We start from the raw sequence: 18,025 nt of genomic DNA on the forward strand, positions 1-18,025 counted from the left end.
CAATGCATATTATATTGCATGGAAGAGGCTCGTCACAAAAGTTATATACTATATGATGCCATTTATATAAAATTCTAAAACAGGCAAAACAAACCTGTGATGACAGAATTCAGATCAGTGCTTGCTTCTGGGAGTGGAGGTGTGAACTGACTCGGCAGGGGCAAGAGGGAACTTTCTGGGATGTTAACAGTGTTCTATATCATAATCAAATTGGGACTCATTTTATAAAGCAGGGAGTGTACCAGAGATTGTAACCATAGAGATAGTTTGCCAGTCATGTCCAAGCATTATCTTTTCCTAATGGAAAGGATCATGCTTTGAACACAAATTGTATTAATTATTCATTCAGCTGGCAGTCTTCCTACAGAATTTTTTAGCAAGATAAACTACTCTGGGGTCTCATAGCTATACTGAATAGTTAACAGTTGTACTGAACCTTTCACTGTAATTGTAGCGGCCTTCTGCTTTTGTCCGTGAGGGAATAACGGAGGTTGGAATTACCCTCCCACTAAAAATGACTAGAAAAGTGGACAAAAATATACACTACAGCTGTTTTCAGATATTGGGCAATAGCTAGCACAGGGCTATGATTCCTGAGAAAAGAAAAACAAACCCTTGTCTGTTTTAACATTTATCATAGGGGTTAATTTTAAGACCATGGTGTAGGGAGAAGAAACCCAAATGTAACTCAGTAGTCTTACTGAATTGAGGAGACAAGAGAACAGAACTTGGGGAGGCTGAGGTGACTAGAATTTGCTGGGCAGATTACCACAGAGGAAACAGCTCTGTAGAGAAAGAACTCCAGAAATGTTCATGGCTGAATACCAATCTGTGCATACATAGGGTAAAACTACACATAGCCCATCAAAAGAACAGTTATAGTGAAGTGGTTGGCCAGTTCATTCCTAGAGCTCACACGGAGCTATCAATCCATGTACCCACCAGCCAGAAAAAAGAGACCTTGTAGACTACTCCAAAAAAGCACAGCTTAGTAATGAGGCTAACATAGCTCCAAAGTAAAGGCTACTTTAGATCTGCTGTAACAAAACTTAAAAACTGATCTGCAAGCAGTTTAACTGCCTGCCAGAACAAAGGAACAAAGTCCAACTTATTATTAAAAAAAAAAAAAGTCCAACTTATTTGTATTTATTTATTTATTTTTTTTGACCGTGCTCCAGAGCTTACAGGATCTTAGTTCCCTGACCAGGGTCCCCACAGTGAGATGGTTGAGTCTTAACCACTGGACCACCAGAGAGTTCCCAAAGTCCAACTTTCTTGAAAATGATACAACAAAATCCAACATCCAATAAAAAATTACTAGACATGCAAAGAAGCAGGAAAGTGTGATCCCTAAATAGAAGAAAAGTCAATCAGTAAAAGCGGATTGATGGCACAAGTAAAAGATATGATGGAATTAGGAAATATGAACACTAAAACAGCTGTTATGAATATGCTGAGAATGGAGCATTTATATGCTCCATAAATATGCAGAGAATGGAAGATTTAAGCAGTCTAACAAACCTATCACTAAAGTCCAAGACAGGAAGATAAGGGAGCAGAAAAAAAATTTGAAGAAATAATAGCCAAATTTTTTATTATAATTATGTTTGCCATTAAGGACTGTGTGTGCACGCTTAGTCACCCAGTTGTGTTTGACTCTTTGCCAACCCCATGGACTGTAGCCCGCCAGGCTTCTCTGTTCATGGGGATTCTCTAGGTAAGAATATTGGATTGGGTTGCCATGCCCTCCTCCAGGGGATCTTCCCAACCCAGGGACTGAACCCAGGTCTCCCGCATTGCAGACGGATTCTTCATGGCCTGAGCCACTAGGAAGCCCCAAAACCATCACCTGTGAAATATAACAATCATGAGAAAATATTGTTTTTTCACCTTTATCATATAAGATGAATTACAGGAAAAATTATTAGGTTAGACCAGTCACTTGAATTCACAGTAAATAATTGTCAATTTCAGCTGGACAGAGGAGGAAAAATAAGTTGGACTTGTGGTGGGCACTGAATACTAGAATTGAATATTACCAGTTACTTGCATTATACTGGCAATATAAAATGGAATATAGTAGTTATAACAAAGAATTCCTTTTTGATTTGACCTTATTTGCAATTAAAGTAAATCAAACTTTAAGTGGCAGTATATGCCAGAAACGGACTTCTAATTTTCATGTTTTTAAAACATTTTGTATTATTATTTAGCTTCAGAAGAACTAACCATTGCTGGCATGACCTTTACAACTTTTGATCTGGGTGGACATGTTCAAGGTGAGATTCTACTTCTCTTACAATTGTTTTATTTAATAAAAATGTGACCATTATGTTACAGTGAATGAAACCTCATTTTATTCAAGGAAAGCCAGAGTAGACTTAAAATTTAGGAATTATCACCCCTGGATAAATGCTTTAAATGCAAAGGATGATTTTCATATGATACTCCAGTTTAAGTCTGAATTGCTTTTGGTGATAAAGCATATGAGTAAAATTTTGCCTCCAATTTTTCTCTTCTTCAGCCCACCTCTTACTGTCATAATCATGTTATGAATATGTTATTGCTTCTGTTGCTCCATATGAAAAGCCTTCATTGACTAATTCATTACCTACAAAATAAAGGCCATACTCACTGACCTGGTATTCAGGATTTCTATGATCTGGTCGCACTTTTTACTTTTTGAGTCTTTATTTCCCACTGTTCCCTTTCTCATTCTCTTTACTCCATCCAAACCAAACCATCTTGGTGTCTGTCCTTCCACCTCTGTGCTCATGAGGTCTCCATCAGCACACAGGTAACCCACTTTCAGGGCCCAGTGTTAAGTGTGGCTGCCTCCTCTGAGAAGCCACTCCCAACTGGGAGTGCTCTCAACTGCACTTACCTAGCAATTAGTACATTTGTATACATGTCTAAAGATTGGAGTGACTGTCTTATTTCAGATTCTACTAAACTTTCTGGGATTGAAATGCTAGTTACTTTTTAATATCCCCAAAAGGACTTAGCAGTACCCACTACATAGCAATTCATAAATAATGAATACTACAAAGGTTGTGGCTAGAGAAAGCACATTTGAGATATACATCAATTGTTTAAAATATACATAAACTAATTCCTAGAATAGAATGATTAGATTTAGAACCTAATGGAGGTTGAGGCTTCATCTCTATATGAAGGTGTATTATAAAGCTGAAGCCAGGAGAAAAAAGTTACCTTCCTCTAAGGGCACCCTCAAAAATATTTTCTTTTCTAAAAGAGAATGTCATGGAAAAAATTACCCTAATGGTTTCATAGACTTGTGCTATGAGTAGAACAGTTTGCTTTATTTTTTAACTTAACAAGTCTGAACCTGATACTAATTTCCTTCTGTCACTGACTCCAGACTTGATCACTAGCAAAAAACTGATAAACTAGAAATGTCAAAAAGAAATGAATACTGCATATAACAAATAGTAGTGGTCCCTCCGACGAACCTAATGTGCATCCTTGTCCATTAGTAAGCAAATATTAATTCTTCTGACATGGGTAAACTGGGCAGACTAAAATATTTGACTTGCCCAAATTAAGGAAAACCTGTAATTTCTTCTTTGGTCATCTGGAGAGATTTTGGCAATACTGGGTAAAAGATTAACAAGTATATAATGATGTAGCAGCAGCTAAGGGCTAATTACACTTGATATCTTTTTGGACTCTTCCATCAAACCATCTGCTAGGTTTGACCAGCAAATAAAATCTAACTCCTGATTGTTTTTGTTAGCTCGAAGAGTGTGGAAAAACTACCTTCCTGCTATCAATGGCATTGTATTTCTGGTGGATTGTGCAGACCATGAAAGGCTGTTAGAATCAAAAGAAGAACTTGATGTAAGTTAAATAATTAAAACTAAACAGCTGAGTCACTCTGGTAAGCCTGAGAAAATAGGTTAGAAATGTAAGTATGAGAGTGTAGCCTTTCTGCAGCCTCTGATGTAATTGCTGACAATTTGTGGAGTTCAGAGATTACTTAGAATGCAGAGGGAGTACCTTGGAGTAATTGTGGCTGTTGAGGAGTACTAACAAGATTTCCTTCCTGAAGGCTTAATATTAGGCTCATTCTATGCAATGTGTGCCCTTGTAGCTTATTTCATATCTGCTGCATTCCTGTAGTGACTTGGTCTTAAGCCCCTGGTCTTCCAGGTGGTTTCTTCAGGAGTTGGCCAGAACCTGGAAATGGTATAACATGCTGTCTTTGTCACCATTCCCAGGAGTGATCAAGGCCATGTGTAGCCACCTCCTCTCCCATCTCCCAGGTTACATGCTTTATAAAGGGGCTCAGGAGCAGTAGGCAAGGCCAGTGCTAGACCTTGGGCCCACAGAGAAAGGAGGTCCATGATTCGATGGAAGGTTGACCCAACCATACATCCACCAAGAGCAAGCAAACAAATACTTATTCATGTGGAAAAGTCCTGGTAAGTTCTATGGTCATGGAACAGAGCCAGAGAATTCCTTTGTTCCTATTTTGTGCCAGGCATTATGCATATTACCTCGTTTAATTCTCAGATTAACTCTGTAAGGTAGGTGCTACTATTGCAGATTCTCTTTGAACTTCAGCGAGCCTTATTTGTCTAAGATCTCACAACTCAAAAGCAGCAGAATTAGAAATGAAACCAGGTCTGCACACCTTCAAAGTGTTGAGTCTAGTCTCAGCGAGCATTTACAGAAGGAGACAGAGAGGCAGAAGAACTGAGCTATGGGATCGTTGAGCTCACTTTAAAATGTAGGGAAAGTTCACCAAAGAAAGCCAAACTGCCAGGATATGATAGAGAGTGAGCCCTTGATGCCCATTTGCTATCTTGTCACAATGAGCCCTTTAGATGGTTTTATATCAACATCTTAACTTTGATTTTGCTTTTTTTTTTTTTCAGTCACTAATGACAGATGAAACTGTTGCTAATGTGCCTATACTGATTCTTGGGAATAAGATTGACAGGCCTGAAGCCATCAGTGAAGAGAGGTTGCGAGAGATGTTTGGTTTATATGGTCAGACAACAGGAAAGGTAAAAAAAAAAATTGACAGGTGTGAATACTTCATTCAGTAGTACAAGTATCTTTTTATTTTATTTACTTTTAATCTTCTGAAAAGGTCTGTTCCCATACTGCCGTTAACAGTAATCATGCTTATCAGTCTAATTGGTAGTCTGGCTTCTTTTCTTTAATTGGGATATAATTGACATATATTATACTAGTTTCAGGTGTCCAACCAGATATCTTTAAATTACTATTGTCCAACCTCACAAGCCCATTTTCATTTTCATCTTAAAAACTGTCCTTGGTACATTTGGGTCTTTTTTGAATGTCCTCATTTGTTTTCTTCCTACCACTGAATGCAATGAAACCTTTTCTTCAGTTCAGTTCAGTGACTCAGTCGTGTCCGACTCTTTGCAACCTCATGGACTGCAGCACACCAGGCTTCCCTGTCCATCACCAACTCCTGGAGCTTGCTCAGACTCCTGTCCATCAAGTCGGTGATGCCATACAACCATCTCATCCTCGGTCGTCCCCTTCTCCTCCTGCTTTCAAGCTTTCCCAGCATCAGGGTCTTTTCCAATGAGTTAGTTCTTCGCATCAGGTGGCCAAAGTATTGGAAGTATCACCAACCTTTTCTTGGTGATATAAAAAATGTCACAGCCTATGCATATGGGAAACTTAATGAAAGCTTTCAAAGTTTTGTCATAATTTTTCAGAATTAGCCACTAAATAATATATTTGAATGTTTAAGCATACCAGTAGTGTGTTTAGGCCCCCAGTTCAGTGTTTTAAGTCCAGAGTTCACCACAGATAAAAATGAAATGTATACTTGGCTATAGCAGAGTTATGGGGTTTTCAGAACATACACTTCATAATTAAGCTTTAACACACATTATTTTTGCATTCATTTTTACTGAGATTTGTTTTGCGGAAGGCCCTTAGCATTGAAAAATCCCAGAGTAGAGCAATATGGCGGCCTATGGAAGGAGACTGTTATGTTAGATAAGGTAAACTTTGGTCTGTTTCCTGTGTCTTTTTAATAAGTCAACGCCACATTAATTTTAAGAGTTGCCTTGTTAGGTCATAAATCTACTCGCAGAATGTTTGTTTTTAATATTAGTGAAGCCAGTTGTCCCAGGTAACTTGAATTTTTTCAGTCACAGATTCTTTTCCTTCTTGTGCACCTCACAGGCTCACCTCTGTCCCACTGACTGAACATCTGTCCTACAGCAGAGTGAGAGGAGGTGCCCTCTGTGTTCAGGGGAAGGGACTTGGGTGACAAACAGCCATGGCTTTATCACAGTCACCCTTTGTTCTAAGATGTACGAACTGCAGCTCTCCGAGGGAGTAGGGGTTTTATTTCATTAAGAGGTCACCCAACATAATGCCCATCTTCTCTCCTAGGGCAATGTATCTCTGAAAGAACTGAATGCCCGGCCCTTAGAAGTTTTCATGTGCAGCGTGCTCAAGAGACAAGGCTATGGAGAAGGCTTCCGTTGGATGGCACAGTACATTGATTAACACCAGCCCACATCAGTTCCAGGTCTCACCATTCAGGCCTACTCAGAGATTTGATCACTCAACATGCATAACTTGAATTCAATAGACTTTTATTGTTGGTTAGAAAACAGATGTTTTTTAGATTATTAATATTTTATCAACTTAATTTGAGTGAGAATTGAAAACTGATTCAAATAAGTTTGAATATCACAATGTTAGCTTTCTAATTCCATAAAAATACTTAGTTTTTACAGTTTATAATGCGACATTACCCCCAGCACCATTTTTGAACAGCAACTTTCCAGATGACATTTGAAGCACTTTTTAACAACATGAAACTACAAATAGCAACCATATTTAAAAGCTCATCATGTTAAATTTTTTATGTAATTTTTTGGAACTAGTTTTTAAATTTTAGATTATATGTCCACCTATCTTTAGTAAGCAGTTAATAATAAGCTTATAAATGACTGCATGATGCCTTACAGTTTCAATTATTTTTTTCTTATGCAAACGTCATGCAATAAAACAAACCCTAATATTTGGCATCCTTGTTGGGCAAATGTTTCATTTTAATGTGTCTTATCTAGCTAGTATGCTTTGAAGTTTTGCATATTTAATATTAAATATATGAGGGTTGTGGGGAAAGGAGATTGCTTTAAAATATTTAGGATAATGTTTTAAGTCCCTACAGGCTTTTGCATTTATCTAGAGACAAGTTATGTTTGGTTGCACCTTATACCACATTTATGTCTGAATCATGTATATTTTTATCTGTAACACTACCATTACCAGTGCTGATGGGGTCCACGTCCTAGTCCCTGTGGGATCGGCCTTCTGAAAAAAAGCACATGTTCTGGTACAACCCAAGGTTAATTTTTGGTTTGATAAGCCAGTCCCAGTTGTCTAATTCTGAAGTGCTCCAATCTTAATGGCACCCAGTTTGGTAATCTGCCTTTTCACCAAAAATAATGACAGGCACCAGTCTCCCCACACTTAGAGGTACTCCCCAGTCTTACTTAATGGTACTTAATGGTATTCAGCAGGGCAAGCGACACATAGGGTGTTGTGCAGTTGCATGGTGGAGGCCTGCATCTGAGGATGAAGGAAGCGTGTTCTGCTTCAGTTGTCACTGAGATATTTGAAGATTTTGTTCCTGTCCTATGGCTCTTTTTGCATTTGGGGTATGTTTTATTTCTTGGTGGAAAGAAAATGAATCCATGTATTTAATTTTCTTTTTTCTTAGTTATTCTCAACCAGCTCTTACTTTATAACACAAAGGCTTTTGTTTTTTGATACCATGCTTGCCACATGATAGTTTCTACAAGCCTCACTGGTAAGATTTTCTAATCAGATTGTGGTTGGCTTTTTAAAGCATTTTAATTTCATAAGAAATTGAATTCTTTTTTCCCATATGTCTGAGATTCCCATAATTAGTTGAAAGACAAGTGCCAAATAATTATTTTTAAAGACTCTGAAGATGAAGATTTCCTCTCTTGGTCATAAACCGAAGTTTTATAGTATATTTAACCAATTCTATTGAGAATAGATTGCTCCAATTCCATCAACAGTAATTTTAATATCAGAATTACTGTTTTCTTTAGCTCTTGTCCAAATCAGAGTTAACTATAGTCCTTTCTGTCATCAATAATATAATATTGTATATAAAGCAAATAAGGATTGAAAGATATGCCTGGAAGGAATTACTAGTTAGCTAAACCAACAAGGTCATTTCATCATGACATTTGGTTTTAGGAATTCAGCTATTCTGTTTCATTTTCAGCTTCCTTCTAAAGGAAAATAAAAAAGCTTTCTCCCTGCCTAAAAACATCAGTAACACCAGGGAAAAGTAGAAATGACATTCAGCCTCTTGGTTTATTCTGCCAGATATGTTTAAAGTTCTCATTTCTAACGTCTTGACTGAAGAGAATTAAGCCTTATTCAAAGTAATTGCCTCTTGTTGATGGTATCTGTTTTCAATATTTACAGGGACATGCTTTTCTTCAAGTATTTCCTAGTATCTATTGTGATAATTGAGAAGTTAATTAACTGTGTTATAAATCGTTTAAAAGAAAAAGCTTTCTGGTTTCTCTAGAGGGGATTTGCTTTCTGGCACAAACTCTCTTGTTCCAGAACTCTCATTCTAGGTCTGTCACTGGGATCAAAGGAACAGTCACTTTGTGGACCACAGCTAAACTGTGGGTATTTTCCCAATGATGTAAGAGTCTTCCATAGTCTGAACCTCTGGAAATGAAGCTGCACTTTCCTGCCAGCTGAAGGGAGATGGACCTCAGAGTTCCCTAGCCATTGGGCTTATCATCCAGCTCTGAGAGCTCCTTAGAAAACAGAGAGAGTCACTGCTTCCATCAGGAGAAGCAAGTTAAGAGAATGCCAAGAAATGGCAAAAGCATGTGGGAAAAATATATACTCTGTATGTGCCTGTGCAAGTGTGTACATTTGTGGAGTATTTTGGGGGTAAATGTAGTTAATTTTCTTCCCTCGGTAAAGTGTGAAAATGTAATTAACACTATTATATACATAAGACTGGATTCCATATACATCAGGAAGTGTTCAAGAGATGTTTTAAAATCTTAAATCCAAAACTCTAAAAACAGATGGCCTCAGCTGGCTTTTATATTTTTAAAAAGATTCTTAACCCCATACCTGTTTCAATGACTGCTATTAATTATACTTTTCTGTAACTGGTTAAATTGATGGATTCCAGTTTATCTTGATGAATTTTTAGATTGGAGATTATAGCATTTTTAAAAATTGGGCACAGATATTCCCTGAAGAATATGAAAAATATTCTTCACTACTGACTTAGTTAACCCAGTATCCTTGAGTGCCAAAGAAGTATGAATTCAGATATTGCCTGCATAGATCTAAATTTTAGTTTTGTGTGCCTGTGTACATATACAACTTTACTGTGGTTTACAACATAAACACAGAATGTTGTTTCTTTTCTTTAGTTTTCAACTGGCTCACACTACATGTAGTGCTTTCCAGCACATAAACTACTTGGAAATCACTGAAATAGACTAATAACTGTGATAAAAGTGTTTCTTGTCTTCTGCAAAATGATTTGATTAACCACATTCAAAATCCAGCATTTTCACAAGCTCCGTCATTAAAAACAGAATACCTCCAGTTGATGACTTGAGCTCGAGCAGACAGGTTTATATTTTCTGAACCTGTATTTGGTATGTGTCTCAATGTGGCGTTTCAGTCTTGTTAGTCACTTACATGACTGAAGTTTGCAAGGCTTCTATCGCCAAATAAATTTTGATCAGAGTACAATGACAAAGCTAATATAAAAGAAAGTCTCTCAGAATATCGTGTGTTGATTTAGAGTACATTGTTTGAATCATTTTAAATATATGTAAAAATTGGTGAAGTTTCGAAAAAATCTCCAAAACAACATGAAAAAATGAGATTAGAAAATATAAATTTCTGGATAAAATTAATAAGAATTATAGGTTTTCTATAAACCTTTAAAATTTTTTTTTGTTACAGACAGTAAGAGTTCAGAAAACATATTTTAAATTAAGGACTGAATTCTCAAAGCCCAGTATTAATGTTTCTGGTCTTTCCAGTCACTGTCCTTTTGAAATGCAAATTAGTGTTTTTTAACCAAAAAAGAAAAAAAGAACAAGCTCTTAAAAATATGGGGCTGTGCCTCTGCATAAAGTGATTGGGATTTTGTTAAAACCATGTTTCTACTCTTGAACCCTATAGCCATTCCCCCTCACATACCTCCAGCCCATACCTGGAAATCCTGAGTATAAAGGGAATTGACCTTTGTTAATTTGACCAACTACTGACCATCTATTGAAGATGCAGTTTTGAATCAACTAATTTTTGTCTTCACAATTTAAAACATTAAATAGATAATATATTTAATACCTCTGATTATTCTGGGCTTTGACCACACCTTTAAACAGATTCCAAATTAATCACAGTAAAGTAAGCAAATTTATTCAAAGTAAACTTTGTTTCAGGAGTGCCCCCACTCCAAATAGATTTTAAGACAGAAATGGGAAAGGCTTTTGAGTTATTTCATGGAGAATCATTATCTTTAGAAAAGATTCACATCAGAATGGCCAACTTCACCTGGGTTTCTGGATTCCCTGGTGCTGCTCCTAACCTGAACTCAGAGTCTGCTGCCATACTGAGGCAAGAGCACTCAGGGTGAATGCAGTCAGGTGACTTTCAAAGTGTCTTCTGTGGTGAGGCCTTCAGTGTCTGGCTGAATGCAGAGTATGCTGAAGTGGTGAGTCAGTGGTAAGTTCTTCATCACTAACCTTGTTTGCACTTTTGTACACCACTGCTTGCACTAGTATCTTAGTGTGAATTTTAACAATTGTTTTACAGTGTATACAGATTGTTAAGCATTAATTTATATAAAGATGTTTCTGTTTACCTTTATGTATTTTACAAAGAACAGCTATAATAGATGGTTAAATGTTCTTGAATTGTGTTTGTGTGTTATTTTGATTATGTTCTATTATCTTTTTACCCCCTATGATTTGAGTGTCAGATATAGAAAAATAAAATAATTACCTGGTCTTTGAAACACTCTGGTGTCAGGTCCTGTTTTTATCATCTAATAGTTTTTATTGTGCTTATTAGAAACTTCTTGAACTTTGAAATTACTAAGGTTATAGAACGTGCCCTTTGTGCAAGGATTCCAAGCAACTGAGGCCTAATTTGCTGTGTAGTAGGACTTATACAATGCTGACTCAGTTGAAATGTGAAAAATAAGCACTTGGTTGGTTTTATCTACATCAAGGTTCTCAAGCTTTAGTAGGCATCAGAATCTCCTGGGGGGGGGGGGGGGGGGACTTAAAAAAAAAAAGAAACCCTAGAGAAAAAAAAAAAAATCCCACCAAAAACTGTGATTCAGTAAATCTGGGGTGGAGTGGAAGGCAAGCATACAAATCTTCAACAAGTTTCTCAGGTTTTTCTGATGCCAGAATGTGTAGATTTTCATTTAGGAGAAACAGTAATATACCACCAAATACTAATAACACTAAGTGATCATTGGCTAATCAGTGAAGAAAACAAAAAATTTTTTTTCTGAGAATTCATTTAATAGTAAATCCTACATCAATATAGGGCTTCCCTGGTGGCTCAGTGGTAAAGAACCTGCCGGCCAATGAGGAGACACAGGTTCAGTCCCTGGGTCAGGAAGATCCCATGGAACAGGAAACCACAACCCGCTCCAGTATCCTCCCCTGGGAAATCCCATGGACAGAGGAGCCTGGATGGCTACAGCCCATGCGGTGGCAAAGAGTCACACACAAATTAGCAACTGAGCATGCACGCACATCACTGTAACCTGTAGCTGGTGGTTCTCAACCTTGGCTAAAATTCAGAATCACTGAAAGCCCAGGTAGCAGAATTTTTCAACTCAGGTGATGCAAATGAAACATTATCATTTCGGTAAGGATTATCAAGCTACTTTTGAGACTTAAATCCAACTATAAGATGATGGCCCAGTGGTTAAGAATATACCTTGCAACACAGGGGATGCAGGTTTGACCCCCAACTGGAGAACTGAGATTCCCACATGTGGCAGAACAACTAAGCCCAAGCCCCTCAACTACTGAGCCCACACACCAGAACTAGACGGTCCATGCACAGCAACAAAAGATCCTGTAGGTCACAACTAAGACCTGATGCAGCCAAATAAATACATATTAACAAACAAAACTTTATACAGCCATTCCTTTAACCTTTCCACTAACAATGTGCAGGATGACATAAGGCTTTGCCCTAACTCTTAACATAACCAGTCATGATTCTATTACCGTTGAAGTGAAGTGAAGTCGCTCAGTCATGTCCAACTCTTTGGGACCCCATGGACTGTAGCCTACCAGGATCCTCCATCCATGGGATTTTCCAGGCAAGAATACTGGAGTGGGTTGCCATTTCCTTCTCCAAGAGATCTTCCCAACCCAGGGATTGAACCCGGTTCTCCCACATTGTAGGCAGACGCCTTACCATCTGAGCCACCAGGGAAGTTCAATTACTGTTGAGCCCATCAAATAGAGATTTAGCATGCACTCAAACTATTTGTTGAACTGAAACTAACAAAGACAGTGAATGTACTGAAGGGATAAATGCTAAGAAAATAAAAATCCAGTTTATTCAGACATTTCTCCAAATAAGACAATCAGATGGCTAATAAACACATGAAAAGATACTCAACATCACTCATTATTAAAGAAATGCAGATCAAAATTACAATGAGGTATCACCTCACATTCATCAAAATGACCATCATCAAAAAGTCTACAAACAATAATTGCTGGAGAGGGTGTGGAGAAAAGGGAACACTTGTACTGTTGGTGGGAATGTAAATCGATACAGCCACTATGGAGAATAGTATGGAGATTCCTTAAAAAAACAAAAATAAAACTACTATATGACCCAACAATCCCACTACTGAGCACATACCCTGACAAAACCATAACAAACATGCGTCCCAATGTTCACTGCAGCACTATTTATAAGAGCTAGAATGTGGACGCAACCTATTAACAGACGTCCATCAAGAGATGAATGGATAAAGAAGCTGTGGTACATATATTCAATGGAATATACTCAGTCATAAAAAACATTCGAGTCAGTTCTAATGAGGTAGTGAACCTAGAGCCTATTATACAGAATGAAGTAAGTCAGAAAAACAAATATTGTGTGTTAACGCACATACATGGAATAGAAAGATGGTACTGAAACCTACTGCAAAGCAGCAATGGAGATGCATAGATAAGAGAACGGACTTGTGGACACTGGGGGAAAGAGAGGGTGGGACAAACTGAGACAGGAACATGGAAACATATATATTACCATATGTAAGACAGTCATTGGGAATTTGCTATATGACATAGGGAGCGCAAACTGGTGCTCTGTGACAACCTAGAAGGGTTGGATGAGGCGGAGAGGTGGGAGGGAGGTTTAGGAGGGAGGGGACATATGTATACCTATGGCTGATTCATGTTGATGTATGGCAGAAACCAACATAATACTGTAAAAGCAATTATCCTTCAATTAAAAACAAGTTTTTAAAATGGAAAAAAATCCAGTTTATTTACCTCATTTTCTTAAATTTAGTTACATAATATCCCACCAAACTATCTGATGGGCTTCCCAGGCGGCATGAGTGGTAAAGAACCCACCTGCCAATACAGGCGACATAAGGGACATGGGTTCAATTCCTGGGTTGGGATAATCCCCTGGAGAAGGGCATGGCAACCCACTCCAGTATTCTTGCCTGGAGAATCCCATGGACAGAGGAGTCTGGGGGAGCTACAGTCCATAGAGGCTCACAGAGTTGGACATGACCAAAGCAACTTATCAAAGCACACAGCACAAACTATCTGATATTTGTACTAAAGGTACAGCAATGCAATGTCACAGCCCCCAAGAGTGTGAAAAGCACCTTGTGGGGAACAGGGGAACTAGGAGACAGTGTAAAAGAAGCCCATTGGGTGGTGGCCACCATTCTCCTAATTGAAAGGTGAGAACAACAACTTAGAAACCTGATGACTAAAAACAAAGGTCCCCAAAACAGGCCCTTATAAAGGATTCAGCTGGGTATTAAGTTAGTTGACAAACGTCAAAGCCTGTGTTTACAAAGCCTCTTAACTTGATTTATTTAAAATTAGACACCAAAACTCAATAATTTTCTGGCTATTATGTGGTAAACAAAGGAAGCCTTGCTTTGGAATGTGGATTTTGATTGGAGGCAGTACGGTGAACCACTTAACATGCTTATTAAAGTCACTGAGTTCAGTGATGGCACCATGCCACTACAAACAGGCTGGCAACGTTGCAAAAAGAAACTGAAGAGCTTTCTTACCTGATCATATTGAAAGGACCTGGGTTAATGGGTAACAGTCCTCCAGTCAAAATCTTCAGAGGTGTCATGTTTCATGTCTGTTAAAAGTAAACAAGGGGAAGAAATAATTGGAGGTGAGGTACAGGTGAACAGAGAGAGAACACTTGGGGGTCAAAATGAAGATATCTGTTTACTCTTTTCTTGAGCTAAAAGGAACTGAATGTGAACCTCATCAGTGGAGTTGTAGCCTCATTTCATCCAGGATGAAAATCCCAGAAACTAGAGAGATTATAAACATTACCATTACAGCACCATTTTTAGGGTTCTCTCCTAGTCCTTGGGTTTGGGTTGAGGTCTCTAGACCCACCTCGTGACTAGGAAGCCACAGCAGATTGACTGCAGTCTAGAGAAAAGCACATTGACTTCCCTCCATTCTACAGACTTCTCTTTCGAGACCCAAATGGCCTTTCTTTGAGTAAAACACAGAATAGGTGAGTTCCAGCCCTGTTCTGGGCCCCAGGGCTTATTTGCAAGTAGGGGCTCCACTGCAAGGGACCCACTGCAAGGGGCTCCACTGACAGTTCCTGAAGGAAACCATGCAACACTACTTTCTTTTCTGACTTCAGGGTAGTAAACACAGGGGCAAAAAGCTATTTTGAGACCAGTCTGAAATTTTCTCCACCTCAGCTTCTATTTGGGGCCAGGTTCAGAACCCACAATCCTCTGGCAGTCTGATGGCAGGGGGACCCCTCTTGGATTCTGAAGCCTCACTCTGCCTTCCTGTTTGGAGAAGCAGTCTCTGATTACTTGACATGTTGGCGGCCTTGCTCACTGCTCCATGTGCAGGGCTGGGCTGGGTAAAATATGAGGGAGGGTCCCTGCTCACTGGGTTCGTTTTCTCTCTTTTACATATAAAGCCTTATGTGTGGAAAACTATTAGTTATCACCAGGTGTTTGTTTTTTGTTTGTTTTTTTTTTTTTTAATCACCAGATCTTTTGCAAGAATCGTGCAGGTGCTGGGTTCAGGTTGGGACAGGTGGCCACACTTTCTGTCTGCCCTTCTGCAAGCCAGTCAGTCAGCTGGCATTTCCTCAATACCTCCTTGCTGGAGACTTACATGGAATGATGAAAAATGGGCAGCCATCTGCCCGCGGCACCATGGAAGGCAAAAGAGAAAGGCCCTCAAACACCATCGAGGTTTCTAAAACAGGGGCACCAGAGCTGAATCTTGAAGGCATATAAACTGTTTAGTAAAGAGGGGGTGAACAAGGTGAGTGTAAGCAGACAGAACAGCAAAGAAAAAGGCACAGCAGAAAACGTCACGCTGTGAGTTAGGGCTGGTAGAGCCCAGAGCCTGAAGAGGTGCTATGTGGACAGCATATCAGACAGATGTCAGTGGAGGAAAAGACAAGAACATGAGGCCTAAACTAAGAAGGCAGGAGAGCAGGGCTGCTCTTTCCCATCTTTCAGCCCATTTTTCACCTGTCAGAGTAGGCTACTTCTAACACTGATTCCAAAACCAACAGTTTATGATGTATGACCACGTTTTCCAACCCAAGGCAGGAGCCAGCGATCCACCAGGAAAGTGTGCTCAGGGAGCCATGAGATCAGGAATAGGCTATTTGAAGTTGGGAACATCTGTACAGACATGTGTCCCCAAAACGCCACACAGAGCATGCACACCAGAATGTGTGCTAGTGACAACAAGGAAGACACAGGTTTGAAGTCAAATTAAAAATAACACAGGGTGGATGTTGCACAGGGAACTCTGCTCAATGTTACATGGCCGCCTGGATGTGAGGGGAGTCTGGGGGAGCATGGATACATGCATACCTATGGCTGAGTCCCTTTGCTGTCCACCTGAAACTACCACAACACGGTTAACTGGCTATAATCCAATATAATAAAAGTTTTTAAAAAACACACAAGCTGGAACTGTTGACACAGCCAGTATTGCCAACCTGTTCAATAAAAGACATCAGGCTAAAGGGGTGGAGGGTTGGGGCTCCCTGAGGGTTCTGCTGGGAGCCAGGAGCTGAGGCCCCAGCTGCCCCTCTCTGATCCCCCTTCTCCAGGAACCTCTTACCTGGGGACTGGCTTTGCCAGCACAGTGTGGGCATCTGATGGTTCCATCCACCAACCAGGAGAGGCATAACAGAAGTAGCTGAGAAGAATACCCTGCTTTCTAATCCCCTAGTAAACTCCTGAACTTGAAAAGTCAAGTGGGTAAGGTATTCTAACTCCTCACACAGCCCGAGGACTGCCCAGTGAACGCTGGACCGGACTTGATCTCTGTGGCTACAGGGCTCAGCACAGCGTGTGAACAGAAACATCATGTTTCAAGTCAACAATTACAGTTGAATTTAAGGAAGACGTTTTAAACTTAATATGGATGGCTTAGCAATGGGTTGCTTACAAAATGACACGCTCTCTGTCACTAGAATTCAGAGGCTGTCCTAGAGAAGGTGGTGGGCAAGACGAGCTTTCATGCCCCCCCAACCACCTAAACCCTGAGGTATCACCCAGATGAGGCTCCTTGGCTGAGACCTGAGCAGGAACCAGGATTGATAATGCGGGTCGGTACTGGTCCCGTACCCCTTCTTGACCAGAAGGGAAGTGCTCCTGGAGGGCAGAGGGGTCCCTAAGACTTGAGCATTCCCTCTGGTTCCTGATGGCCCTTCAGGGTACATTAGGAGTCTAACAGTGGACGACGCAGCTATCGGGGACCGCCCACGGCAGCTCCTTCCGTAAGCTGAAGGGCATAAATAATTACGGCGGGCATGTGGGAAACAAGGTTTTGTATACCAAGCACCTGTCACCAGAGCCGGGCAGTCACCCAGGGTCCCAAAATAGCAGTTCAGAATATCCACAGGTGACGGTTTATTTTGCTGAGTCACTCTTCTTTTTTGGCTTCTCCTACAAACCCTGCTGCTCTTCTGAGTTTCAGGTTGATCCCAACATCCAATCCCTAGCAATGCAACGTTCCTTCTCTGCAACAGGGGGTGGGGTGAGGGGGTGGGGAGCAGGAAAATTCAGCTACCTCCCGCCTCCTGCGTTAAACCGTTTCAGAATGGCCGCGGAGGAACCCCAGAATGCTGGGAAGGTGGGTGTACTTCAGGCGCAGGCAGCTGATTGGCTCAGGTGTCACGTGAGCGGTGTCCCGGATGACCGCCAGGTGCTTCCAACCCGCCCTCGGCCGGCAGCACGTGACCTTCCTCTGCCCTGCCCCGAGACCACAGGTGCCTTGGCTGGGCTTGGGCGGCCCATGAGAAAAACGGAGCTTCAGTGAACAAATCCCTCTGGCTTCCTGGCCTCTCTAGTCAGCCTGCCGGCGTCAGGGCGCCCTCTGCCTTAACCTCCGTCCCCCTCCTCTCACAGTGATTCCTCATTCTAATCACCGCACATCCAGGCCCACTTTGATCCATTCTCAGCCATCATGCATGGGGTGGGGCCCAGCAGGAACGCTCATCCTCACTTCACAGATAAGGAAACTGAGGCCCAGAAAGGGCCAAAACACAGTCCCTAATTCTCCTTTACCCCAAAGCCCACACGAATCCATTCCTAGTCACTTCCTCATGTGCGGTGCATTCCTGGGTGAATTTTCGGGACTTGAATGGCCACAAATGGCTAACGATAACCAAAGATGGGGGTAGAATAAGGCGGATTGCCCACTGA

At 40.4% G+C, this 18,025-nt stretch overlaps 1 protein-coding gene and 1 long non-coding RNA gene across 2 annotated transcripts in view; one reads left to right on the forward strand and one right to left on the reverse strand.

Moving 5' to 3' along the window:
* The window catches only part of SAR1B (secretion associated Ras related GTPase 1B), a 28,509-nt gene extending 17,429 nt beyond the window's left edge, over nucleotides 1–11,080 (forward strand). Inside the window, exons 4-7 of the mRNA XM_043465484.1 lie at nucleotides 2,214–2,279; nucleotides 3,758–3,861; nucleotides 4,902–5,033; nucleotides 6,409–11,080. Of these exons, the coding sequence (XP_043321419.1) occupies nucleotides 2,214–2,279; nucleotides 3,758–3,861; nucleotides 4,902–5,033; nucleotides 6,409–6,525 (419 nt within the window). The 3' untranslated portion in view covers nucleotides 6,526–11,080. The remainder of the gene's footprint in view (nucleotides 1–2,213; nucleotides 2,280–3,757; nucleotides 3,862–4,901; nucleotides 5,034–6,408) is intronic.
* Nucleotides 1,558–17,405, reverse strand: LOC122439914. The gene is made up of 3 exons (XR_006269018.1): nucleotides 16,437–17,405; nucleotides 14,372–14,448; nucleotides 1,558–1,849 (listed from the first exon to the last, which is right to left on the reverse strand). It is a non-coding gene; the product is annotated as an uncharacterized LOC122439914 (long non-coding RNA).
* Between the last annotated feature and the right edge of the window lie 620 nt (nucleotides 17,406–18,025).

This window comes from Cervus canadensis, chromosome 4 (assembly GCF_019320065.1).
Source record: "Cervus canadensis isolate Bull #8, Minnesota chromosome 4, ASM1932006v1, whole genome shotgun sequence".
NCBI classification, from domain to species: Eukaryota; Metazoa; Chordata; class Mammalia; order Artiodactyla; family Cervidae; genus Cervus; species Cervus canadensis.